The sequence below is a fragment of the Sylvia atricapilla genome, chromosome 1, assembly GCF_009819655.1.
Source record: "Sylvia atricapilla isolate bSylAtr1 chromosome 1, bSylAtr1.pri, whole genome shotgun sequence".
Taxonomy (NCBI): Eukaryota; Metazoa; Chordata; class Aves; order Passeriformes; family Sylviidae; genus Sylvia; species Sylvia atricapilla.
Genome location: NC_089140.1, coordinates 80,284,614 through 80,311,362, shown reverse-complemented (window position 1 = coordinate 80,311,362; position 26,749 = coordinate 80,284,614). Strand labels below are relative to the sequence as shown.

Genomic DNA, 26,749 nt, shown 5'->3' with positions numbered 1-26,749 from the left:
AGCTGAAGTATCACCACACTGCCTGTTCTACCCTTCCTTGCACGTAAAGGAATAAGAGCTCAGCTTCACTCTCCTCGCTACTCACAACACTTTCTTTAACCATAATAAAATTCTGCTCTGAACTCTTCCTCTTTCAGCAGAGGAGTGACTAGTTATCCCAATAAAAAACTGGCCAGCATCCTGCTCTGTGAGGACAAAAAAAAGGCATGTGCATGAAACACGGGGATGGAATTCTCACTTGCATCAGGGACCACTTTAGTGTCAAAACCCCGATGACATGAGATGGCTGCACACCCTGCCACACAGCACATCACTAGAGGCTCGAAAAATGATTTTACAAAAAGGAGAAATAAAGGAAGAGACCAACTGCCATTCCAAGGAAGTGTTATTTGACAGGGCACATGCACGCTACAGTTCCCAAAAACATTAAGACAGGAAATCCTGAATGATGCCTTTGATATCGTATTTCAAATTTGAAGGTTTAGAAGCCTAGGAGCCAGATATGCCTCCTAGGATGAATATAAGCAGGAAGCAAATTCACAACTAGGAATACTGCTCTTGGAGTTCGCAAGTTGACTTTATTGTAGGTCTTAAAAGTTTTTCTGCTTTATCCTTTGACAAATTTAGAAGAAACACATGCATGTCAATCTTCTGACCATTTTAATTCATACTAGTTTTCTATCTGTCACTCTCCTACATATTTTTAGCTACTTGTTGAAAAATCACTCAGCTCTGTCTAGTTAAAGTGTCAAATAAGAGAACAGGAAAGGAAGAAAGTATCTATTCTAAGGATATCAGAGACTCAAGTCTTTGGTTTGGAGGCGAGGTAACACATGAGGAGAATTTTTCACTTGACTATTACTAGGTTTGTATTCTTGCAACGTTTCTGAGATTCCCCAGCAATAAAAAAAATCCCCAAAACAACCAACCAACCCATCCCAAACAAAAACCCAGAAAATATATTACTTTCCCTAAGTTTTTGAGCTTCCATGGAGAGCAGTCTCATGTAATAGGCTATAAAACACAAATCTCTATTAAGCACATAGAGAATCTGCTTCCTACCCAAAAGACGGAAGCATCATCTTATGTAATGTAACTACAATACTTTTAAATTATTTCAAAAGTCCTCAGCAAATAAAGTTTTGAATCTATAAGTTAAAAGACTATTCAGGGATAAGTGTTCTTATAAAAAATTTAATACAAATAAACAAGCAAACAAATAAACAGTACCATATCTGCCAATAACTACATCTCATTTGAAAACAAACAACTTTGTTGTCCTGTTTGGCAAACCTATCTTTTTACAACAAAGAATTTGGTCATGTATACATGAAATATGCAATAAGTACACATACTTGTTTAATATGAAGATTACTATTACCCTATAATAACTAATACTTTTAAAATATTAATACTCTTTAAGTTTAGGCTAATCCAGGTCTCAGTCATACATCTTCCAAGAAGAGCAACATCACCCAGCAAGCAAATCAGCTGGAACTTCACCAAATCCTACTTATTCCTTTACCTCTTTTGAAGTGAAAGCCTCTTTCCATCATAAACTTAGCCATGAAACAAAGATAAAAAACTTTAGTCTCACAGATCAGCTCTACTGGAGGAGAGCTTCTAAATATCACACCCCTAGCAAGACACCAGCCTTTCCTAAATGTATCAGCTGATATAAACCGAATCAGAATTCTAGTCACTTCAGGATTACACTACCTTGTGTCACATATTTTGGTTCTTCATAAAATATACCTGCCGAGTTAATTTGGTGCAGCATGTGTCAGTCTGGTTAATCACCGAACTAGATCTATGTTACTATCCAAGGTAAAGTACTAAGCTATAGGAAAACATTAATGTGAAACCCAGGTAATATATTATTCTGTTTCGAATACTCATATTATTTTCATTTGTTTTTGACAAAGCATCCCTATTTACTCTGCATTTGAAACCATGGAAATAAAAGAGATTCTCTGAAACTTGCCTGTAACTTAAACACTGAAAATAACCATGACTCTTTCTTGAGCTGTCTGTCAGTGAAAACCATCACAAATACCTCAAATAAAATGATACTGCAGTTTCCACTTTATAATCAAGGAAATCCCCATGGCATAAATAAAACTAGCTGCTGCAATTGAATTTGCATATATAAAATTTGTACGTCCTGAGCTTGTAATTTCAGAGAACAGAGAAGATACTTTGGATAGACCAGCACGAAGACCTTAAAGTATATGGACAATGATTCTACCTTAAGTAGAGGACATAACATATATCTTTTCTGAAGGTGACATAGGACAGACCATGTCCTTTGAACATGAGGTTTCTATGTGAAAAGTGCTGGAGAGGCTGGGGTCTACATCAGGCCAAGTGCTTTTCAGCATTTCACAGAATCATAGCATTTCACAGAATCAAACTGAATGGTTTGGGCTGGAAGGGATTTTGGATCTTCCAGTTCCACTCCCCTATGATCACAGGCTATGACCTTTCACTAGACCACATTGCTCAAAGCCCTATCCAGCCTTGAACACTTCCAGAGATGGGGCATCCCCAGCTTCTCCTGGCAATCCGTTCCAATGCCTCATCACCTTCATAAATGAATAATTTCTCCCTAATATCTAAGCTAAATGTATTCCCTTTCCGTTTGATTTACACAAGGAATTTCAGCAACAGCCAAGGAGATTCCACTCACGCTGTACTGATCCTACTGTTTCTTATAAACCAAAGTAATTTCACATGTCTTTGAATAAAAATCACACCCTGCTCCTGTGCTCCATATCCCCACCTACACACACATGCTGTCAGCATACAGATTCAAGCCAGGCAAACATGGATTATGGTTTCTACGTATGCATACATGCTACATATATAAATTGTATTTATTCTATATACAGAAAGACTGAAGTTTCCACAGGAAAGCCTCCACTGTCTCATTGTTCCCAAAAATCCTGTACTCTTCACTTTTTCTTTACAAGACATTCCATGGCCAGCATGTGCTCAAGCTAAAAGCCCTACTTAAAACTACATACATAGGTATATACACAAAAATATATGTATATATAATCAGCTAAGATTAGCAAATGGCACGTGTGGAGTAGTAAAGAAAACAGATGGTTTTTTTCCAAGTTAATTAACCAGACCTAATAATTGTGCAGTTAAACTACTACTCTATTTCAAAGATGTGGGCTTTTCATTCCAGCAATCAAGATTTCAAAGCAATTTTGATTTTTACAAGATGATATCATGAGACTGTTGAATATAGTTGAGTACATTTTTGAGATAGTTTTCATCCAAGGTCCTTCAGAGTTCTGCCCTTCGCTACACTCTTTGAAAAGCTCCTTTGACAACAACCCTGAGCACATATCTGCCCACCTTTTCCAAAAACACTTTTGCATTTTCACATGACACCCTCCTACAGGCTTTCACAGCAGACCTGTCCAGAAAGAAACTACTGATTCTTAATCCTTGGCATAACTAAACAATTTAACTGCTTTTGTTTTTAATCCTGCCTTTCCTTCTCTCGTTCTTCATCGGTCCAGCTTTTCACATCTCATTTCAAATTGAACATGAGGCTTTTAGAACTGAACACGTACAGCAAAATGAAACCACTGGGCCATATAAATGCTAGCAAGATGTGCAGAAACAGCAGCATTAGTCCACATTTTTACTTTTGGTTCGCATATTAAAAGAGGATGCTGGCCAGTAATTCTTCAGGCACTCTGCACAGCTTCCATTCCAACTTGCATCTTCTCAAGGGAGTTGCATCACTATCACGGGCACATACTGACAGAGACACATAAATCTTCACACCAGTCTTCATTTCAATGGGATCCTAAGAGAATTCAGTATTACAAAGCCCACACTTTACATGGGTGTGGGGAGAATGAAGAAGCAAATGCTCTTTGCCAAAATGTTCTTTCCCTAAGGTAAAAGAAACAAAGGCAGAGATCATATTTTTTACAATATTACAACACTCATGTAAAAGACGCCATCTCTCTTCTCTCTGAACTTTCTGAACACTCAATCAGTCTTTAAAATGCCAGAAAACATAAAAGCTACATTTACTCAGTTAAGCCTTTATTCTTTTTTCCTGGCTTTCATTTCAAAAGAGTATTATTTTGTCCTGAATTTTCTAAACAAAATGAAACGCCAGCAAAGGAAAATCCTACTTGCTCTATTAAAAGTTTATTTGCTTTACTTTTTTACCACTCAGGTTCAAACTTTAAGTCTTGCAAGAACAATCTAAAACATGTCTCTCCAGAAGTTTAATTAAAGTTTTAAAGCAGGATGCATGACATATCAACTGAATCTACAGAGATGCTGACAAGTAAAAAATACTTCTCATTACACTGACATTTTATCATTTGAGTGATAAGTTATTAGGCAGTTATTATCCAAGAAATGCTATTTTCTTGTTTGAATCAAGTAGATTTATTAGTCTGAAATTATGAAAAAAAACCGCATCCCTGAACTGCTCCTAGCTCTTGTGAACCTCCTGAAAGACTCAGCTGTTGCATTTTAGAGAGGTACAGGGAAACTACAAGACCATTTTAGAGGAAACAGGCTGGAAATGTTTTCTACACATATTTCTCAGTGCACATATTTTGTGAACTTGGAAACCGTGCCTTTTGAACATTTTCTCTCCCACATCCAAGATTCACAAAGTGGAGAAAAATATCCTGATAGAACCCCAGACTCTGCTTGTACTGAGAAAAAATGCTGAACTTCAAACTATCATTACTGAATTCTTCAACCTCACTAATTTTCACTGTAATCTGACAAAATGTCACATGACAGTTTTATCCTCTTATCCTTTTAATTTTTTTATCCCAAACTAAAAATTCACCTCTTAACCACTGAAGATCAAAACTCATGGTCAATATTCCAATAAAATAAAAGTTTCTTTGAATTATTGCCCTTACTCCATTCCAAGTCATGTTACAGAGTAACTGGAATTTCCTCTTTGAAAAGACTGCGGGATTTAGCTTATATTGCTTCTATTCAGCACAACTGGGAGTACTGTAGGTTTAGCTCTCCCAAGAAGCCTGCAACAGCAAGGAACTAAATCCACACCACATGCAGAGAACTGCATTTTCCAAAGAAGTTTAAAATGTTAGAGACGTGAGCTCATAAATAGTTTTTTCTTTAAAATGTTTTTGAAAACTACTTTGTGCATTTAATTATTCTTCAGGTCATGCTGAAACTCTCCATACAAGTGTAACAGGCTACTTCCACTATTCTGCATGTCTCAGATTCATCTACCAGCTCTATCATTTCTCTGCCATCCATTCTATTCTTAACTTAGGGAGGCAAAATAATTAAACAGTGCTCTGAAATAAACTTTAGAGATTGATACATAGTTTTCCTGATTTTCTTTCCCAAGAAACTCTTTTGACAGAAAACAGCTCCATCAGTTCTTCTCTTCACCTTTTCAAAACACCTTTTTTTTTTCTTTAAGCAATGAAGCGCAGACTTTTTCTCATTGCATGTTCTTAGAAAACAGTTGAGAAGCTAATGACTCCTACCCAATTCTTAGTGCCAATTACAAAAAAAAACCACAACCCCACAATGCAAACACTGAAACAGAATAGAACTTCGTTATGTTTAATATTAATAAATATTATTTATAAAAAATCTGATTTTATTTTACAACAACAAAAGCAAAGATGCAAGTTCAGTATCAGACAGCTTTATGCTGATGAATACGAAACAAAACAGGAATAAGGCTTCTGCATTCACACTGCAAGTTATTCTGAGAAGCTGTCTGCATTATTATTATGAGGCAAATCTGGCTTAGTAATAAACCTACTGTGCATTAGGAACTATTAGGCTCAGTTTCACTGTACCCATGTGTACAACTGATATGATTACAGGCATATAGGGGGTGATAAACAGGCTTCTCAATGAAAGTATTTCCACCTAGCTGACTTGAAAATTGATCAGCTCAAACTCATAACTGGAAAGGAAAAGGTGGAGAGGTGTTCAGTGCGCATTTCTCCTGAATTTCACTGTAGAAGTCATGCACACACACTTCTGAATGAGAATATTTCGTTCAGGCCATTTGCCCCTTTGAAAAGGCAGTCCCTTCCTCCTATGAAGCATAACCAAATTGCTCTAAAGTCTCTCTTATTAAACCCAAGAACTGGTCCCTCAAGTTTACTCAAATCATCTACATAATCTTATATACTTCAAACGAAGCTATTGTGCAGCACTTCTCTACTGTTTTGTGGATTTTATTTTTTTTTTTTTAAGAGAGGAGATTCTAGTGTGTAAATCATGCAGAAGCAGAAAGGTAACAGATGGTTGCTGGAACCATGCCACAGAAAAAGCAGTGGCTGACAGGATCTGTTATCCCTTCACAGCTGCAGATAAAACCTTTACAGTTTAGGATAAAATTTCATTTAAAAAATGTAGCTGCTGACAAATGAAAAAAACATCCACTGGAGAAGACTATGCAAAGAAGATTTCATCCTGCAGAGATGATTTCACACATTTAAAAGAATTTCTAAATATACGAGAGATTAAATGCCTTGCTGAAACAGAGGTTCTGCAATTTGGCAAACCATGGCAAACTCAGGTAAAGGCGCAAGAGGAATCAAATCCTTTTCTCCCACTTTTTCCTAAAAAGTTAACAGCAAAAACATCTAAAAGATCCCCCTGTGCACGCATTTGTGTGCAGCCAGAGCTCTACAAGACATTTGACAGCTATTCTCATGCAGAAAAATGTCAAGCCTTCCCTATTAAAAGGTACTGGAAGGAATCACAGAAGTATAAAGAAACCTAAAAAGGTCTAAAAAGGGTAAGCCCTTAAAGGCTAATTTCTTGCAGGAGGAAAAGAAATTCCTTTTATTTTAAGGCCATAAATCTAACTATGGTGTAATGTAATACATACTACGTGTGTAATTACAGGACCATTTCAGCAAACAGCGGAGGCTGCCTCTCTCTGTGAATCGTTGGACATAAATTACAACTGTCTAAAACAGTTCAAGTATTTTGTGTCTTCAGCTGCAGTAAACTTCACTGGCAGCAAACCCCCTGTTGTGAGCAGGCCCAGGCATCCTGGCTCTCTGCAAGCAGGGAACTCCCCGCACACTCCTGCTTCAGATGCACAGCTCCAAGTTCTTATAATATGGGCATGGCAGCAGTTACTACTCAGCTAGCAGGGAAGTACCAGTACCTCTGGAAAACAAACACATGTAGGCTGCTCTAGGCTCACCCTTTGCCTAGACTCCTAGCAGCCACCTCCTGGTCAAGAAAAGGGACCACTTTTCACATTAGCAACAAGAGCTGGAGTAGGTGAGGCTGATGGATCAGCCCAAATTCTGAGAGGGAGTATCAACAAAATGTTCTTGCAGCCGTGGCTAACTAGAAAGTAATGGAGTTACTTTTACTTAGAAACTCTGTTACACCTGTGTTGTCCACACTCATTCCAGTCACCCCCACACTCTTCTTAAACTGAAGCTATCAGGCACAAACTTTCAAGTTTTACACTCAAGATGCTCAAATTCAGATAGGCAGAAACAAAATCATAGCATAAAATAGAATAAAACAAAAAATCAGCACTCCTCTTCAAAATCTATGAAATAAATACATCATGTCCTTACATGGAAAAGACTACCAAGCTAACTTCAAATGATTTCTGAAGAGTAAAAAATTATATTAAAATACTTTCCTTAAGCCTCTGTAGCTTTTGGTAATTTCCTGACATAAATTATTTGCTTTATCTTGGGACAGAGTTTACACAGCCCTTCCTTTCTCCACATACGCCTTCCTTATCCACATTTTTACCTTTGGTATGTTCAGGAAACCTAGACATCTCACTCTTAGCCCTCCTTTGGGCTAAGAAAACCTGTCCATTTCAGTCCAGGTCTTCAGCTATCCAGATCCTTCCACTTCATTAAACAGTGAAGACACACATGACCCCCAAATTATTAATGGTAAACGGCAAGCTAAGCAGCAAGTGGTCCCACTGGTGTTGCAGTGGCTTAAAAAAATGAACCCAAACCAACCAAGTAAAAACCCTAAATATTTCACAGTAAGTCTAGAGACTAGGAGTTTCCCTGGCAACTATGGCTGCAGTTTTCCATGGGATCAGTGGTATCTTTTGCTTCCTAGGAAACCGCTTGCTTAATGCTAAGAACTGAGGTGCATCTGTGAACCTTGCTTGCTCACTGAGCTCCTGGAGTGGGGCAGTGGAGTAGGCTGAGAAAGAACAATCTAAGTGAAGGTGGTGGAGATCACCAGGGAAATGGTGATGCACCAGAGAAAGAAAAGCTGGACTTCACATCAGGCTCTGATCTCAAAAGAAGGCTATGAAGATGGTGAAGGGCCTTGAGGGGAAGCCATATGAGGAGTGGCTGAGGTCACTTGGTCTGTTGAACCTGGAGGAGACTGAGGGGAGACCTCATTGCAGTCTACACTTCCTTATGAGGGGCAGACACAGATCTCTTCTCTGTGGCGACACTGACAGACCCAATGGGAATGGCCTGAGTTGTGTCAGAGAAGGTTTAGATTGGGTATCAGGAAAAGGTTCTTCACCCACAGATTGGGCACTGGGACAGGCTCCACAGGGACCTCCACAGGTCACAGCATCAAGCCTGACGGAGTTCTAGAAGCATTTGGACAATGCTCTCAGGCATATGGTGTGACTCCTGGTGTGTCCTGTGCAAGGACCATTCTATTTCAATGATCCTTATCGGCCCCTTCTGACTCAGCATATTCTGTGATTTTGTCACCTCGAGTGAACTGGCAGAGATAGGATAACATTTTAAATCTACACAGAGGTGAAGTTCTTAAAGTCAAGCTCTTAATTTATAAAAGCTATCAAGTTCTGTTAGAAACTAATAAAAGCTGTTGACCATTCTTTCCTTTCAAACATTTTAGCTCTGCTCTACACTAGAGGGTTTTTTCAGCAAATGCTGGATGTTATTATCTTGCAGAAATGTTCTGCACTCTCAATGTTAACTTTTGTTTCCTGCTTATAAAATAGCTATGGTACACAACACTGAGGTCCAGCTTCCGAAACTAACAATCTCTGCAAGGCAATTTGTCTCAGGATCGAGGATGACTTTCAGTTGCTTCTTTTGATGAAAAAAATTGGCACTATGCATCCTGATATCATATCACTTCTTTAAAATTTTCCCTAGTCATCTTCTCCATCTATTTCTCTTCTTCTGCTCCCATCGTAGTTCCCACGAAAGTAAAAGCAAGATTATCCTTTGAACTTCAAAGCACCTTAAAAATTGAACTTATTCTCAATGTCCCTGTAAACAGTAAGATCATTATTATCAATTTGGCTAATGAGATGTCCAAGAGCTACTACTGAGAAGCTTCTTATGTGGTTTATCTTGCCAGAAGATCGTAACAGCTTACATGAGCCCAGTAAAGACTGAAAGTATGATTCTTCTCCTTGCTTTTAATATCTGGTTAGAAAACATACTTAGAACATTTCCTGGCTCATACAGTCTGTCATCACAGAAAGGCACCACACAGATTCTGCATCTGTCAAAGTTTGCAAATGAGCCATAGGATGCTAAGCAAAATGTGTGGCAAACAAAGCCAAAAACTGCACTGAAACCTGTGTTTGCCATTAGAAGCTCAGTAATGCCATGCAAGAACCAGTCATGAGCTATGAACAGTATGAAGTACACTGTCCACTTGCTTCTTGGATGAATGAGGCCATTAAAATACACAACGTACACAGACGAAGAAAGAAAGGGCGCGAAGGGCTTTGTTCCTGTCCTTTAAGTGGTAGACCAGCACTGGGGAGGAAGGAAGGTTAGAAATAACAGAACTTCAAAAAGGAAACATTAGTCACATCTCCCCTGAGCTATTAGAAGTGCACTTACCACACTATGTGGCTCTCCTGCCAGCATCCTGCCTCAGTCACAAGTACCTGAAGAGCTTTTTGCTTCTCTCCCTTCAGCACAATGGAAAGGAATTACTTTATGGTGAAGGAAGAGGATTGGAAGAGCTAAACTTGCAGATCAAAACAAGAGACAAGGTATCATCCCTCTAAAAATTATACCCTGCACACTGCTAAATAACCTGACAAATAAAACAGCTACATATAACCTCTTCTACTCTGCTCACAGGTTAGGAACTGTAAGCTCTCCTGGACATACTCATAATTCAAACTACACGGACCAGAAGCATCCACGTTAGTGTAATATTCTGAAAGGGTGATGTTTTGTGATCACAATAGAGCAGACTTTCTAATGATACTATTTGACTTCTTGAAAGAGTGGCTGGATGGCAACATTACTGAGTGCCCTCTTGCACTGTCAGCAAAATGGTATGTCGGGGATTATGTTTGTTCCTTTTTTTACCTTAAAGAATTTTTCCCCATAAGTTGCTAGGAGACTAAGTACTGGGTACTTAAGGGTGCTTGACCAAAAGAAAGAGGTGGCCCAAAGTCAGGAAGTGGAGATAAGGACAGGACTGGGGGCTGCTTCCTCTCTTGCTCTAAGCATTGCATGGGAGAGGACACGGTCAGGCTGCTGCCTGCTGCAGGAGGAGTTCACTGACCCAGCCGGGTCCGGTCCTGAGAAAATCCACTACCACCTGCTCGTGGGCCCCGGAACTCTGAGCTCGCCTTCTCCTGCCCTGCCAGGCCAGCCTTGTCCCACTGCTGCCCTTTCTTCTGCACTGCCTTGAGGCTTTTTGCTACTCTGTGGCCCCGCACTGCCCTGCCATGCTGGGACATCCCTGACATTCCAGCTACCACCGACAGTGCTTCTGATCATCCACCAGCCCAGGGTTTTCCACCGTTCCAGTGTGATTGCTCTGAGAGTCCCAAGACACTGAACTGCCCCGAGCTTTGTGAAACAAAGCCCCTTGAGGTTCCTGGTTCTGGTATTATTATTGCTGTAGTTGCTGTTGTTTGTTTGCCTGGTTATACATACTAGCAAAGAACTGTTATTCCTACCCCCATACCTCTGCCTGAAAGCTCCTTTAATTTTGTAAATTATAATAATTTGGAGAGGCCCCCCCCCTCCTTAGCAGATACCTCTTTCAAACCAAGACATGGTACCAGTCAAAAAGAAGACAAAGAGGGTAGTAAGTACTCCATGAACTAAAAGCAGAGCTGAATTATTACTGTAGACTTACAGTTCTAAATAGTTTTTTTTTTTTAATTTTCTGTTTCTTTCTTTGTTTGTTTGGTTTTTTTTGTTTTTTTGTTTTGTTTTGTTTTTTTTACTACCAAGCATTTATCCTAGAGAAAGAAAGTTGGTAAACAATATAGGGCAAATTCCAGTGAGGAAAAATAGCAAATACAGGTGGATAATTCCGTATATACTGAATTGCGTTTGCCGTGCTGTGCGATGGCTCCACCTGTGCCCAACGCCTCCCCAGCCATTTATAAACCACTCAATGTAAACAGTGCAAAGACAGGAAGTGTTGGCACATACTGCAATGTGCTCAAATACACATTAAAGTAAGTTTTACCAGTTCTGGATATCAATTCTTTACCTTGTCATAAGCTGACACCTGCAAGGACCAGAAGGATGCTTGTTTATTTTGGCCTGCTCAAGCTGGAACTAAATACTCTCTGGGAAAATCTTTTCCAGACAAGGTTTCCAGCTAGGTCCCGAAATCCCAATTTAACAGACTGTAGGATAGTCTATGGATTCCAGCCTCATGTACTTTAAGGAAGCAAAATTCATCCCTAATTATCTTCATCAAGAGAGGGAAACAGACTGCTGTTTATTTTACCATAGCTGCTATGCTTTTCAAAAACTGACTTACCCACTAAGTAAAAATTCCCACCTTCCATGTAGAAGACATCTGTATGAAGAATTGCAATGTGCTCCAGACTTGTTATTCTTGAATTTGGTGTAATTTTATTCTGTTTAGACTCTTCAAATTTTTTCTTGTGGGGTCAGTTTTTCATACTCAGAGGAGTATAGATTAAATCCTGAGAGATTGTAAGATTTCTGTGTAAGGAAAATAAACCTGGCATTTTCTTCCTGTATGAAAGAAATACTTAAACACAGATTATGAAATGAGTGCTCTCAAACACATTTCCATAGGTTCTACCAATACAAGGAGCCTGGTCTAAGCAAATCTTAAGGAAAAAAAAATTCTTAGGGTGTTCACAGGACCTAGAAAATAGAACCATTTCCTTCTGGAGATAAGCCTACACTGCCAAAATTTACATTCCCTGATTCACTAAAAGTGTGTTTCGCACGGCTGCCCTACTACCACCACCTTCGGAGAAACCTTCCCCTTTACCCTTAATTTCAGATAAGGGTAAGAGGGACCTTTGAAAACAATCAAGAGAAAAGGACAGCTGCCTATCGTGCCTTGTGTCACATAAAAGCAGGAAGAGTATCTGCAAGCCCCATTCTGTCTCATCCAGACTGGGAATGTGAACTTCAATCTTCTACACCTTGCATTAGAGAGTTGGGTCAGAAACCCACCAATGCCACCACCAATCCCTTGGGATTCTGAAAACCCCAGCCCATGTCTCAGGCCTGAAAACAGCACTACTGCATACTGCTGCCACCAGCTGTACCGTAGTCACTTCTATCTCACCAGAAGTTTCTTTCTGAAGGTGACAACCCTTCCCAAAGAAACTACCAGAAACATTCCCACTAAGACTGCCAACGTCCCATCCATGCAGTATTATACTGTTATTTTCTTACTGCTTTAGACTCTCAGACTGCCTGGCTGCTATTCAGACTTACAGCAGACTAACACTGTTAATACCAAGACAATCCTTGTAACAAAGTGAGATTAAATATTTGGAGAAGACTCCTGCAGAAACATTTAACAGGCCACGCTCCAAACTCAGTGTGCTAATCTCATAAGCAGTTTCACGGGAGCACAGAAATTAAACTAGAGTTTATTTTACTTCTATCATTTTTCATACAGAAGAAGAATGTTCTCTAGCTTGCATTTTGCAAATGAAATATATTTCTTGAAAAAAAAGAAAGAGAAAAAAGATGAGTTTTGAAATTTACAGTTCACACAAAATGTTGCAATCTAATTTATACCCTTTCATAAGTGAAAAGAAAGCCAGTTTAAAAGTTTAGAAGATAGATAGCACTGTTGTTTTCTGCTTAGGAGGAAATTAAGGTCAGCAGAAGTAATGAAATGAGAAGTTGACTCTGAAATGCAGAAATGTTTCAGGATATTACAGTTAAATCATGCAATACCTGGAAAACTTTTGTCTCTGTGCTGAGTTACATCCAGATAGTTCTAAAGGTGAGAAATACTACAAGATAACTGGGTTTAAGGTCTTTTTTTCTTGTGAAGTAACATGATTCTCTAATGATAATTTTTTTTTCTTTTTTAACAAGAGCCCAATCATTATTGCAGTCTGTTCTATAATTTTACAGTTTCATTCACCAATTTATCCCACTTTTTTGAATAAACAGTTCTAAAGGTTCTGAAACAAATGAAAAGTTACGCCAGTGAAAGCCAGCGAAAGTTTTAACTGCAGATCAATACAATTCCAGTATGAAAATCGACAGTGAGCTCTGAAAATCACTTTGGTAGCTATGGTGGAGTGTATTTCTACATAATTCTTGCTGTTACCTCAGCTTCTTGACAGCTTCTTTGCAGGCGATGACCTGTGTATATGGGTGTAAATAAAAACAGGTGGGAAGTCACACGACAATGAAGGACACCTGGTGACTGGACACATCAAACCACACAGTCTGAGTTCATAAACCAGCAAAAACACTGCAACCACAAAACCTCATCAGTATGTATTTAAATGGAGGATAGGAAAAGGTTCTTTTTCATCTGTTGTGGAGCAAGTGTACTTCGCAGCAGCGGTACATGTACATGGTGTCTTACTAGGTTAAAACTTCAAAAATTAAGTAATTTATACACATTTGGCAAATTCAGATTTTGGTATAAAATCTGGAAGGCACACATACTGACAACTGGATCCCAACATTTCTATTTCTAGGACTCCCACATTCTGCTAAAATTTCGAAATAGCCAAAATAAAACTGAAAAATAAAATGATAATAAAATAATAGCAATAATAAGAAGTATACACAAACCACAGATAATTTGTTGGTGCCAAGAGACAGATTAATCTTCCTTCATGAAAGTAGGCTGGAAAATATCACATTAACATTAATTTCTGATACTTTAAAATACTCAAGACTTCTCTCATTCAAAGTTCAGAAGAAACCAAATAATTATAAAAGAAATATTGTGTCCTTTCCCTCCTTATACCACATCTTCAAAGAAGAGATTATGGCACAAAACAGTTGACACCACAGCCCTACTGCATATTTCTTGTCCTTTTTTATATGAAGTAAACATAAAAGCATGGTCTGAAAAATCAGTCTCTAATGATATGAACTTTTCCATTTCCCATATGCAGAATTTAAGTATTATTTCTGACAGTGATATGGGACTTATTTCCTTCTTAAACAGCAAAGCCTCACTCTCCAACAGTATAGATGTGTGAAGTTTTTACTACCTGTTTATGAGCTCCTATGAGCTAACAGTCTACCTGCATAAATTAAAAATTATCCCCTGCCACAAACTTGATTGTAAACATCTCAATCCCCTCTTTTCATTACGTTTTTGTCCTAAACTTTAAGTTAATGAACAAAGAACTGCATTTTATGACAGCTGGATGATGCAGAACAGATGTTGAGCTAAAATTTCATTTGCCAAATGTCAGTTCAGAACACGTATTTAAAATTAGGAGTATCAGTAAGACAAACTACATGGTGAAAGCAGTGGAAAAAATTGTCAATTACATCAGTGCCTGCCAACCACTTTTCTGGGCCTCCATATAGAAACTTTGTCTGAATTTGAGATTCCAGAAAATTATGTTCAATTTTAGAAATGCTAATTGCTTATTAGGGTGAGTACAATCTTTTCTGGATATCTACTTTTTCATCTTGAGCTGAGTGACACATAGGAAATGCTAATCAAAAGCCTGCAGATAGTGTGCTTTTGTCTTGCAGATTTTTCTCTGCCACTGAGTATTTTTTTGGACTCCTGGTTGGACAGGTAAGTTTGGCGTCTGAAAATGATGCTGACTATTGCCCTCTACAATTTGTGACAGTCACAAGACATTCCAACCAACCAGCCAACAAGAGCAGCAACATGGCTGTAAAGACATGTGTGACTTCTCAGTTGACAAAGTGCAGCTGCTGACCAACCTGTGTATTTTTTTCTTGCTGTGTAAGATATAACTGGCAACACAGTTATAAAAATTGGGGCACACAGCACAACACAGCCACTGAAGGCCTGTATTGCATTTGGGTCATTTTCCTTCTCCTGGTTGTATCTCCCACATTCTACCCTATGTAATTTCTACCCTTCCATATTATTTTCTGAAGTATCTGGAAAGTCTTTCATTTTATCATTTCCACATTTCTAATACACTGGCATTTTTGTAATCCATTCATATAAATCAACACATTAAAAGCATTCTGACTGCTTTTGTTACTTTTCTCCAAACTCCTTTCAAACATTCAATGTCTTTCCAATAGCTGAATGATCAGTAACTGCTGTAGGCCACAAGTCAGTCTTCCTTGGTGGAGTATGGCTTCTGGGGATTAAGGCATAATATAATCAAGTGTGTCTCTCACATTTCTTTATTGGAGCTATTCAAACCAACGTGCAAGGGCAGAAATATTAATATATACCACACACAGCCTATGGATCAAATGAATGAAATCAAGAGGAATGCAAATCTATTTACAAAAGTTTTGTGCAAATTTCCAATCCATCTAATAGTAATCAGTAATAATATTTAATGATCCCCTCTAAAGCGCTTATGAAATTCATTTTATACCTAGATGCCTGCTTGCTCCTATTTTACCTACAGAAATCAATACTCATGAATGTACAAATAGTACCACAAGACAAAGAACCAAAAAAGAAGCAAATGAAAAATATTAGCACATATCCTATACATTAACTGGCTAACAGTTGCAAAGTGATAGCAAAGGAATTGAAAAGAAATAACCTTTTCTTAAAAAGATATTATGTCTAAGACCTGTAGAGACACTGTAAATATGTCTTTCCTGTTTACAGGGAATAGCATTTTCAACACCATCATACTTCTCCTAAGAACATTCCCTATTGATTACAGTCACTTCTCCTTTGGTCTAGTGCACTCCTAATCTAAGTTTCTTTAACTTCCAACGTAACACAATTACAAAGCAAAGCTCTTTTTTCTACACAGGCTCTTATATTCTGGAATAGAAATATAATACCACCGTTTCAGAAAAAGACTTTTTCCCTCTCATTACTAAGGTTTCCTTTGGGGCAGGGGGAAGAAGGGGAGCAATTATGTTAGTTTTTTTTTTCAAATTTCTGCTGTTAAAGTTAAGGGGGAAAAAAAAAAAGTTGACAGTAGTGTTCTCAACAAGTAAAACCCTGCAGGCAGTGATGTTTCTGATGTGCTATAAAACGTTATCTGCTGTTTTGTTCCTGGGTAGAGAGAGAGAAAGAACTGCTATAATGCTAAACAAGTAAAGAATTAGTTTATGATTTTTTTTTCTTAATTTTGGGAAAGAAGTCTTTTCAAATTGTTACTTAAAAACCTCCAGCATTTTTGTTGCAGGCAAATTTTTTGATTCTCCTATCATTAAATTACACATTACAGCAAGCAAACAAATAAATCACACCATCTGCCAAAGAAAAACCTTAGTATAAACTAACACTTTCAACAAGTTTAAACTCGAATTACCAAAGAGAATAGCTTTCTTTTCCCTCAGAAAACTGAACAAAATCACAAAGTGCACTGAGGATTGCTGCTAGCATTTCTGTTGCGGTTATCATGGAAGTCAAGTAATTTCCCAGAAAATTCTCTCTCTAATCTATATGCCTGCTTGGGCTGTAAAGTTTTCTCCTTGCACCTTCCCTAAGCAGGTGAGGATGGTCACTAACAACATTAAAAATTGTGCTAAATATTTGAAAAGCATGTACTCCAATAACCACTTCTGCAAAGCTATAGTCATACATTCTTTTACCACATACTGGCACTGGAAGCCTGTACAACACATGGGATGAAACACAACCCTGGCTACATGTTGCTTTCACATTGCTCAGTCTCACTGCACAACACTGAAATATCCTTTTCTGCAGCATTTATAAACATTACATGTAGACAAACCAAGAACTGCAACAACTTCTGCCCAAGAAGAAACTCGAAAATTCAATCCACAATGTCTACAGAGTCAACAGTCACTCCACTCCTCCCATTTCCAGAGAAAATTACTTTTCTTAAGCTTTTGAGGGGTGGCACTACTGAAAGCAGGCTAAACACACACACATTCAAGACCACACCTATCATTTCATTGCACACAACAGCTCATGAGAGCTTTCCAAGGTGAAGCATTAGGACAATGCTGTCATGCAAACAAAGTCTCCCATGTACCACCCCAGGTGGTTTTTTTTAAAATACCCAACAGCAGAAACACCAAAGCAAACCGCAATTGCAAATCTCAGCACGAGCAAGAAATAAAAGACAATGAAGAAGGTTTCACCCACCTGGGATCTTTCTGAATGCTATCAATGGAAGGTGACCTAGCCAAGGTCCCTTCGGGTGGGATGGCTGGCCCAGATTTGCTGTATGGTGATTCAACAGAAGGACAATACTGCAGCTGTCGGTAGGGGTCTGCGTAATTGGAGGCTGGGCCGGCCGCATAGCTGGCCCTCTGGAAGGTCGCGGTTGCGTTCTGTGTGCCGTGTTGACTGCCTGTGCGCTGTAAGGGTACGGAGTCGACACCAGGGGAAGATGGGGCTACGACAGGAAAGTAGGGACAAAGTAAAAAATTGAGGACCTGTTCACAGAAATGGTTAACCAGGTCTAGGCAGAGGAAAAAAAAACGAAAAACACACACATATAAAACGAGGGTTCAAAAAGAATGAGAAAAAAAACAAACAAAAAGAAACAAGCAACATTGTCATTTTCCAAACCTCAGAAGGAAATTACCATCAAACAAATTTCTAAATGACATGCCAGTTCTGGACTGGAAGACCTTCACACTAATTAAACAGATTGGAGAGGTATTTTCACCTGCGGTTCTAACTGCCCTAACACGAAATGAAGTGCAGAAGCAGCATGGGAATATTCAAGCTAAGGTTCACAACCACCACTGAGTGAGGCTTTTGCAGTCCTTACAGGGGTGGAAGTCAGTCAGGTCCACCAACAGAAGGAGGATCAAAGCAGGCTCAAGAGTCCAAACTGAGACAGACGGCTCTACAGCAGAAGAAGTATCCAGCCATCCCAGATTTGTAGCCCTGGCATCCACAAAGCAGGTAAAACCAGACACCTGCTACTGAGAATCACTGCATGTGCTTTGGTAGCCGATCTCCTGCAAATTCACCTTAAGCTAAGACTTAGGAGAGCGTAATTGCTAACTCAGTCTGAAAAAGAGCTAAGCACAAGGTGACCATGTAGAGGTCTTAATGCACGCCAGCAGCAGCTGCGCTTACACACCACAGCTCAAGATTAATGCATTACCAGTTCTGAGCAGCTTAACCAATAGCTTTAAACTGACTTAATGCTTTTGCGACTCAAAAATCTTATTAATCTCTCTTGCAGCCCATTATCTTTCTGTTACAGCACTGGGTAGTGGAGATGCAGTCTACTGGATTAAACACGCAGTATTTTAGAACCAAAGTCCAGTTAATGGCAAATGGATTATCACTGTGAGGGCAAGAGGACCAATACCCACATGATCTTTGGCCTGGAGACAGAAAGAAATTAAATGCTGGCTCTGCTCAGAAGAAAATTTGGACTGTTTGAAGTGGCACATGAACTTGTGGTGGTTGCCATTTCCTCCTGTCCCAAGACAACAAGAATACTTTTGCCAAAACGAGTGGCCTGAGTCCAGGGCTATTTTTAGCTGGGTCAAATTCATATGCTAAACTGTAGACAAAACCACATACTGAAAAGATAGGTTTCATAACAGATTTCCCAATTATTTATTGGCATGCACATTTAAAAAATAAATAGTTAATGCATTATAAGTCAATGAAAGGGATTTTAAGCATTTTATCTCAAAATGTCAGCAAATTAAATACAGTGAGCTTTAAATACAATTACCATGGTTTTGAATGACCTTGTACTTGTCAAAAATACAACTGAAAATTTTAAATTTATTTTGAATTTTTTCATTAGTTTTTTTTTTTTCCTTATGGTTCTGAAATATTGAATTTTACAATAGCAAGAATCGTCACTTTATTACAAACATAAGAAAGCGGGATCACCCACTTATTATCCCACCCCTGGAAGTGTTCAAAGTCTGGTTGAACAGAGTTTAAGCAACTTGACCTGGTTGAAAAGGTCCCTGCTCACTGCAGGAGGTTGAAACTGGATGACCCTAAAGGTCCTTTCAAACCCAAACCAGTCTATGATTCTACAATCACATTTACTCACATATACAGCAACACTTTACATATATTGTTTTGGTTTAACTACTAGTGTATACATATATATATATACATACCTCCTTAAGAAATGAGTAATCAAGACACACAAACCTTTTCATAAAACTGCATCATTTCAAATACATTAACAGTATCAGCATATTTATACATCCCATGCACAAATCATGCTAAATTCAGTGTTAGAAAGAAAGACAAACATCACATTTTAACAGAAAATACAGAGTTCAAAACCAAAATCAGGTGCCTAGTGAGAAACAGAGTAATAAAACAAGTTAGAAATTTCCTCAAGTTAGAAAAACAAACTAGAAATATTTTGAAGTGAGAAAGAGAAAATGTAATTGTATACTGAAATAGCATACGCTTAAGCACTGTCATTCCATAGAATATGCTACTACCTTTTGACAAATTGTAAGGGGAATCACTAAAAAACTTTACAACACCAATCCTGCTGAAAACAAGAACTTCATTGTAATGTTGACTGCTTTCCAAAATATTCACTATATTTCCTTCATCTTCTTTGCAAGACAGTTCAATGGAAATCATGTTTGTTTTTTAATTATTTGATAAGTTTTCTTTCTATTTTCTCCTTTGTCTTGTTATCAAAATAGGTATTTATATGAACTGAAACTGGCTGTCATACTAACACCTACAAGCTTCTCCAGTCACTCTGATTCATTTCTGAAATTACCTTCCTGCATGCTGTTACTTCTTTTTGAACTTTAGCACAATGAGCACAGAAATGCGATACTCAGAATACGAGAATGAGACAAATCTATGACTTAAACATTCACAATTGTGTGTATTTGGACAGTGTTACTCAGATTAATTAAAAGAAAAACAAAAAACCCAAACAACTAACGCTTCAGAAAATCTCCTACATCTAACTTGACTACATTCACTGTCATTGACTGTAAAAGGGCTATGCTTTAGCAGACATTTTTGTAAAAATAAGTGTATGTAAAACTGAAGCAAAGTCATCTTCTATCTATATATACACTTCCCTTGCTTAAACAAATCCCTTTGGCGGCCAAACCTACTGACTGAACTATGGCTCTTTTAAGCTATGGCAAACTATTGAGATCTCCTTTCTGTTTAGCTATTCAAACAGCAAAGCCAGAGTTATTATGTCTAATGAAACAAATTCAGAAGTTGATTTCCTCACCCAGCACAGTAATTCTTCTCTGAGCACAGAGCATCCAGAAGGCACATGCCTGGACTGAACCAGAAAGCATTCACATACCAGACACATTTGCAGATGGTCATGCAATCTTTTAACTTGTTTTTCAATTGAAGACACTTAGCCCTTTCTCTAACTTTTGCACTTGACTATCCTCTCAAATCCAAGCCAGTTACACTTTGACCAGAACCAGGTCAGTTTAGGTGAAATGCCAAACTGACATTTTGGCATTTGGCGGGGGGTGAGGGGGGCTTGTCCCAGCAATGGGAGAGAGAGACAAGAAGGAATTGCAAAAGTACTGTTTCTGGAGCTTGGGATTGTTCTTCCCTCTCCCACCAGCCTGAGATCTGGCTGGCTGAAGCAGAATCATAGTCAAGTCATGTTCTTTCCCTGGGGCTACTGCTGACTCTGTTCTGCCTCTACATAAAGCTAAAACCAAAAAGTCATAACCTTACTGTGAAGAAGCAGGTTTAGTATTGTGAAGCTTGAAGGAAAAGGTGTCCACAAAACCAGACCTTCCTCTGGTCTTCCAAAGTCCCAAAATTTACAAGCAGATCAAGATTAAAATCAAGTAAGCAGAAGGACTCAAAACCTTATTTATCCTGTATTGTGTCTTACCTAAGTGACCACTCAGGAAAATACTGCTTTCAGTAGCGACTGCTCCCCTCACTCTCTAAGAACTTAAATGGAAATTCAGTGCATTCTGAATGTCAGTCAAGTTTCTAAAGCTCTGCTTGCTCCTTTTGCACTGGTTGGCCTCTCCATGGCTCCTCCCTGGGACTGCTCAGCCCAGTGGCCTTGCAGAGACACAAGGAGAGGGTGACTAGCACCTGACCTCCCCTCCCAAGTGCCCCATTCCAGACACACAAGAGGGGCTTGTATGGTCCATGACCTGCAGCTGAGGCTGGCTCATGCTGGAGGGAGAGCCATAGCACACCCTCTCTGCTGCAGCCAGCAAAGACCCAGTACAAAAAATGACATGCTCAGTTGTGGGCCAATAAATCTCTATATATTATCAGTATTTTAAACTTCAATATAAGAACTGTCCTTGAAAAATAGAATTTTCATTTTGGGTTGAGAGAAGGGTTTCACAGAGAATTTCTGAAATGAGAATTTTCCAAGTGAGCACTCCATTGGGCAAATCAAGAAGTACAGGCTCAGTGATCTCAGTTTGGCCCCTGAACATTTAAGATCTTGCTTTTATTTGTCATACCATTCATGCCTAAGAGATACTGTATCATCTCAGCCCCTCACTGCTCCAACCAAAATCACATACGCAGCAAACATAGTATCTGGGGTACCACACAGACATTTAGTATGTTCTTAAAAATGTTTGTCAAAAAGAAAAGCCCCTGTTTAATATAATGAAAACCCTCCAAAAACCTGATATATGGCCTGATTATGGTTCTCTTGATTGCAGTAATAGCATATAGAAAATCCAGTCTTTATAATTTTATTTGGCTTTTACATAGTATTAACAAGGAGATCACAACTTTTATATTAATGATGATTATTTAGGAGTATCACTAAATATGCTCATGCTCAGAAGCTGACTTTCAGCATTTGAATGTTCTTTTCACATAGGCAGCAGATGTTAGAATCATTAACAAAATGTAAAAAGTAAGAACACCTTGATCTAGGCAGGGATACTATTGCACCATACCTAAGTATCTTAGGGAGATCAAGTTTGCATATAAACTGCCAAGAAGTTCAGACCTCCTAGAAGCCAGAGGACATTTTGCCCAGTTAACATAAGAAAGATCAGACCTTCAGAAATTGTAAGTTCATTAATAAGAATTATCTTGCTACACCTGCTTGCTGAAAACTACCACACTGATGTTGCTGCTTGATTTGGAGGTATTACCTTGTAAAATTTTCCTCTTATAATTTGATATTAGACATTCAGTTCCTGTGCTAACCTTCTCCTTAGCTTCTTTCATGGAGATTTCAAAATTATTTTCTTTATTTTCTCCCTTTATTTTTTCTCTTCACTGATTTACACTTGCAGTTGATTTATACTCTCTCTCATGAAAGTTGAAAATTGGATCCCGGAGAGAGTGCAAAGTATGTCCACCATCCCTCCACGAGTTCATAAACAATATAAATGCAGTGCATTCTCTTGGTACCAAATTTATAGAAAATTTATAAAGCAGATAATTTTACCACCTAATATACCATAAAAATAACACAGTGCATTTTCTGTCAATTAGGAAAAAAACTCATCAAGCTTGGGACATACAAACACTTTAAATGCTGAACACTCAAAATGCTGAAATAAGTGTTTTAAGGCATGTACCAGTCTTTTTGCAATATAAATTTAAGAAAATAGATGTTAATCAAGCTAGTAACAAATTTGCAATCCAAAGGAACAAGCACAAACAGTCAATTTTAATACTGTTCAAGATACATGGTATCACACATAACAATTATAAATAAATAAATGAATAAATAAATAATAGTAATAATTTGTTTAGCTGTTAATTTTAGAAGCACTTTTCCACATGGAAAGTATAAAATTTTTAGAGAAATACATGGTTGAGGGGAACTGAAAATATGTACTGAAAGAGGGGAAAAAAACCCCTCTGATAATGTAACTGATATTAACAACTAACTCTAATGCTGTTAAGATTTGATAAAGGCACTATCATGTCCTCTGCTCAAAGTACATAGGCACAAGGAATTTTGTACTTCAGACATGGAAAGTAAGGAAAAAAAAAAAAAAAAGTAACACTACAGGATTTCAAGAGACAAGGCTTCAATTTTGATTTAAAATATTTAGGACCTTCTGCAAATACCAATACCACAGAACTTCTGTGGAGGTTGACAACTTTGCTATGTGACTTCTTATACTCAAACGAGAAGAAGCACCACCAAAACTACTACAACTTTCTGTTTACCTTGTTTTCCACTTGCTCCTCACCCACTTTCCTGCACCCTTTATTTTGTCCTGTTTAGTTTTTCTTGCAATCAAAATTCCAGTCTCCCAATTCTCAGCCAGAGACAAACAAAAATGACTTTTTAGCAAATCTTCCTTTGCATACTCATGAGATAGGCTCTTCACCAGCCAGCCAGCCTCTGTCTTCAAACATATCAAAACCCTTTAGGGCTTCCAGGATTGTTCTGCCTAATTCCTTCTATGGGCTCCAGCTTTCTCCAGATGCTCTTATTCTGTGTAGATCAGGGGAAATACAACCTCCTGCCCTCCAGTCAGCTTCCCAATGCTCAGCTCCGTCCTTTCAACAGTTGGTCATGGCAAATAGGTCTCCCTGCTGCACAAGGTATATATATAACATAGCACAATGTACAGAGGAAATGCAAGCAAACTAAAGAAATTGATACAGAACAGGATGGTGCTTAGCAAAAAAAGACCTCTTTTCCACCCACAAACACGTTACTCATAATTTTCTCAAGTACTGGTTATACCTGGCTGTCACACCTACTTGCAATTAGTACGTCTACAAGTTGGTGCAAGTAGATATTCAGTAATATTTTAATCATCAGATGTTTTCATGACATGGTGAGGAGGAAGCCTTTTTATCAAGGCAACATCTCTGTCTACTAGATGCCATTACAGGAGATTTATGTTTTTATCACTTTTCCATCCCATCTTCAAAACCACAGGTAGCTGTTTAGCCACTATGGGAAATACTCAGGGCCTCTCTGAATTATTTCATAGGCTCATTGCCATTGCTGGCAGCTGTAAAATACTAATCCTAATGAAGGTCATAAATATATTCAAAGTGAGTGCACACTCCAACAACTTGCTACCTGATTCTTTGAAAACTCTTAAAATCATCTCCTGACCATTGCAATAGCTACATGCCATTCTTTTGCAGAATTCCTTGCTTCAGACAAACCAAGGAAACATCATTTGTGCTCTGAATATTGTCTTCAGTAAGTCTTACAATACAAAACCTGATAACCTTTGAAGACTGAAGACTGAACGTGCTACTGCACTGAGGTATCCTTTTAGTTCCATTTTCTAAGAATGTTCTTTAGATCTAACACTAATTGTAACAATAAGGCTGAACATTCCTTTTCTTAGAAACTTATGTTTTCTCTACAATGCAGAAAGGGTCAGCTAAAGAAAATACTGTTTCCTTAGTTTCTGAGCTATTCCTCTATTTCCATTACAGCTGTTACCTGGTCGCTTTGAAAGCTTTTGTCTATCTTGTTCCATTTCAGCTTGCCCACTCAAACTATGTCTTGGTTTCCTTTTTTGTTTTTCTTTTGGGGGAGGTTGTATAACTGCCACTGCCTAACCCTCAGCACATGGAATGACTTTCTTCATCACCAGTTTAGACTTGGCATTTCCTTACTACTAATTATTTTACTTATGGGTTCATTAGGCAATTAGCTGGTGTCAATCTGTAATCACCTGGTGCCACCAGGGTTGGCAATGGAAGCAAATGACTTTATGAACAAAGTAATCTATAAAGATGTTTGTACCTCTGAGCAAATGTTAATGCAGAAACAGGGAGATGAAGTAATTCAGTGAGCAGCAATGGTGTCAGAATTTGTATTTTAGAAACTTGTATTTCAGTTCAATAAATATAGTGGCTGAGATGAGTGAGTTCCTGCCTGGGCTTATTTTGCAACAGGGCTTAATGAGACTTCAGCGAAGCCTCAAGTCAAAACTTGAATGCAGCCTCTTCCACAGCCAGGCATGTCATAGGCTTCACTGCCATACCCCATCTCACATCTCCACACCCATAACACCTCCAATTCTAAATCCCTCCCTCCAGTCATTTACCACCATGAGGTTCCAGAGTCACAGGGTGTCCACCACAGTAACACAGCCTGCATCTCAAAGGCTGTATCCCAAAAGTGTATGTAGTTAAAGCATCATTTTAAAATCCCATAGTCCAAGTGGACACCAGGGTTTTATGCAGATATTAGAATTTCAACTAAAACTTTTCAATATTTCAGATTTCCAACTCAAGGCTGGAACGACTTTTTTCCTTGTTTACAACCAAGCAAGGAGAAGCCTCATTTTTCAAGTTATCTGTATTAAGAAATATAATACTCCTTTCCACCTCCAGGAACCAACTGCATTTTAAATCTGCCAGATTTTAATCTCACTTATATATGCAACTTTCATTCTCAGGCTCAGCTTCTACCATGTTTCAGTGACGCTGCTCTGAATGTAAAAAATGGTGTGCACACACAATGTGATAATCAGATGCCAACTGTGGCTGCTAAAGACGTTATTGCCAAGATCTTTTCTCAGATTGTGTCTTCTCTCTCTGAGCTGCATCCCTCAGTTTAGGGAGAACATGCAGTTTAATTCATTTGCTACATGAGCATTTAAACAGAGAAATCAACAACTGCCCTTTCAGAATCTCACATACTAAAATTCATCATGGAAATTTACTCACTAGAGATAAAATTCAACCCTGAGCAATGGCACAATATAGGAGACACATACATCACTTTCCTCCTCTTTGCAGTACTACAGGATTTCACATTCTGTGCGTGGGACAAAATGACCCAATCACAGCAAATCCACACAGACCACACTGCTGCACATAGACGAGCCTTCTGCAACGAAATCTCTGCTTTCACTCATAAAGCAACCTTCCCTTGAAATTTCTGAAGTTTCCTGTCCATCTGGCCAGCATAAAGCTGAACACACGGAAAGAAGTCACAGTTAATATATAAAAAGATATATAAACAGTATGAGACAATAACAGATTAACAGACTGCACTGCATCATGCTACAGCCATCAAGCACATGGACATCTTCTCCTTCGGATTTTGACTTTTCCTTATTTAGGGCACTATAATCCTAAGTAGTAAAGTGGCTAATAAATGGTATTTCTAAGAACACCTTACTGAACTTCAGCAATTTTAATGAGTAGTTTCCACTCTGGAATAGACAGGTGTTTCGTTATTAACGGAATAACATTTGTGCTCCAGTGCCAGATCACATGATATATTCACCTTAAACATTAACCTAACTTCTGCAAATGATAGAATGATAGTTAAAAGTTGTTGAACACTTTTAAGTAAAAACTACTATACTTGTACTCATAAAAACTACATGTAAACTGCTGAAATTATGACAAAGGAAAAGTTCTAAAAGTAGCCAGTCATACCTTAAAAAAAATAAGAGAAAGAGTACAGCTTGAGTTAAAAAAAATTATGGGCTGGTGATTTTTAAGAGTGCCTTTAAACATACTACAGAAG

The 26,749-nt window shown here is 38.4% G+C and overlaps 1 protein-coding gene across 3 annotated transcripts in view; it reads right to left on the bottom strand.

The window, feature by feature from the left end:
- The window catches only part of CTNND2 (catenin delta 2), a 633,671-nt gene that overhangs the window by 211,203 nt on the left and 395,719 nt on the right, over positions 1 to 26,749 (bottom strand). For all 3 annotated transcript variants that reach the window (XM_066326477.1, XM_066326491.1, XM_066326484.1), the window contains one exon: positions 17,479 to 17,731. In XM_066326477.1, the coding sequence (XP_066182574.1) occupies positions 17,479 to 17,731 (253 nt within the window). The remainder of the gene's footprint in view (positions 1 to 17,478; positions 17,732 to 26,749) is intronic.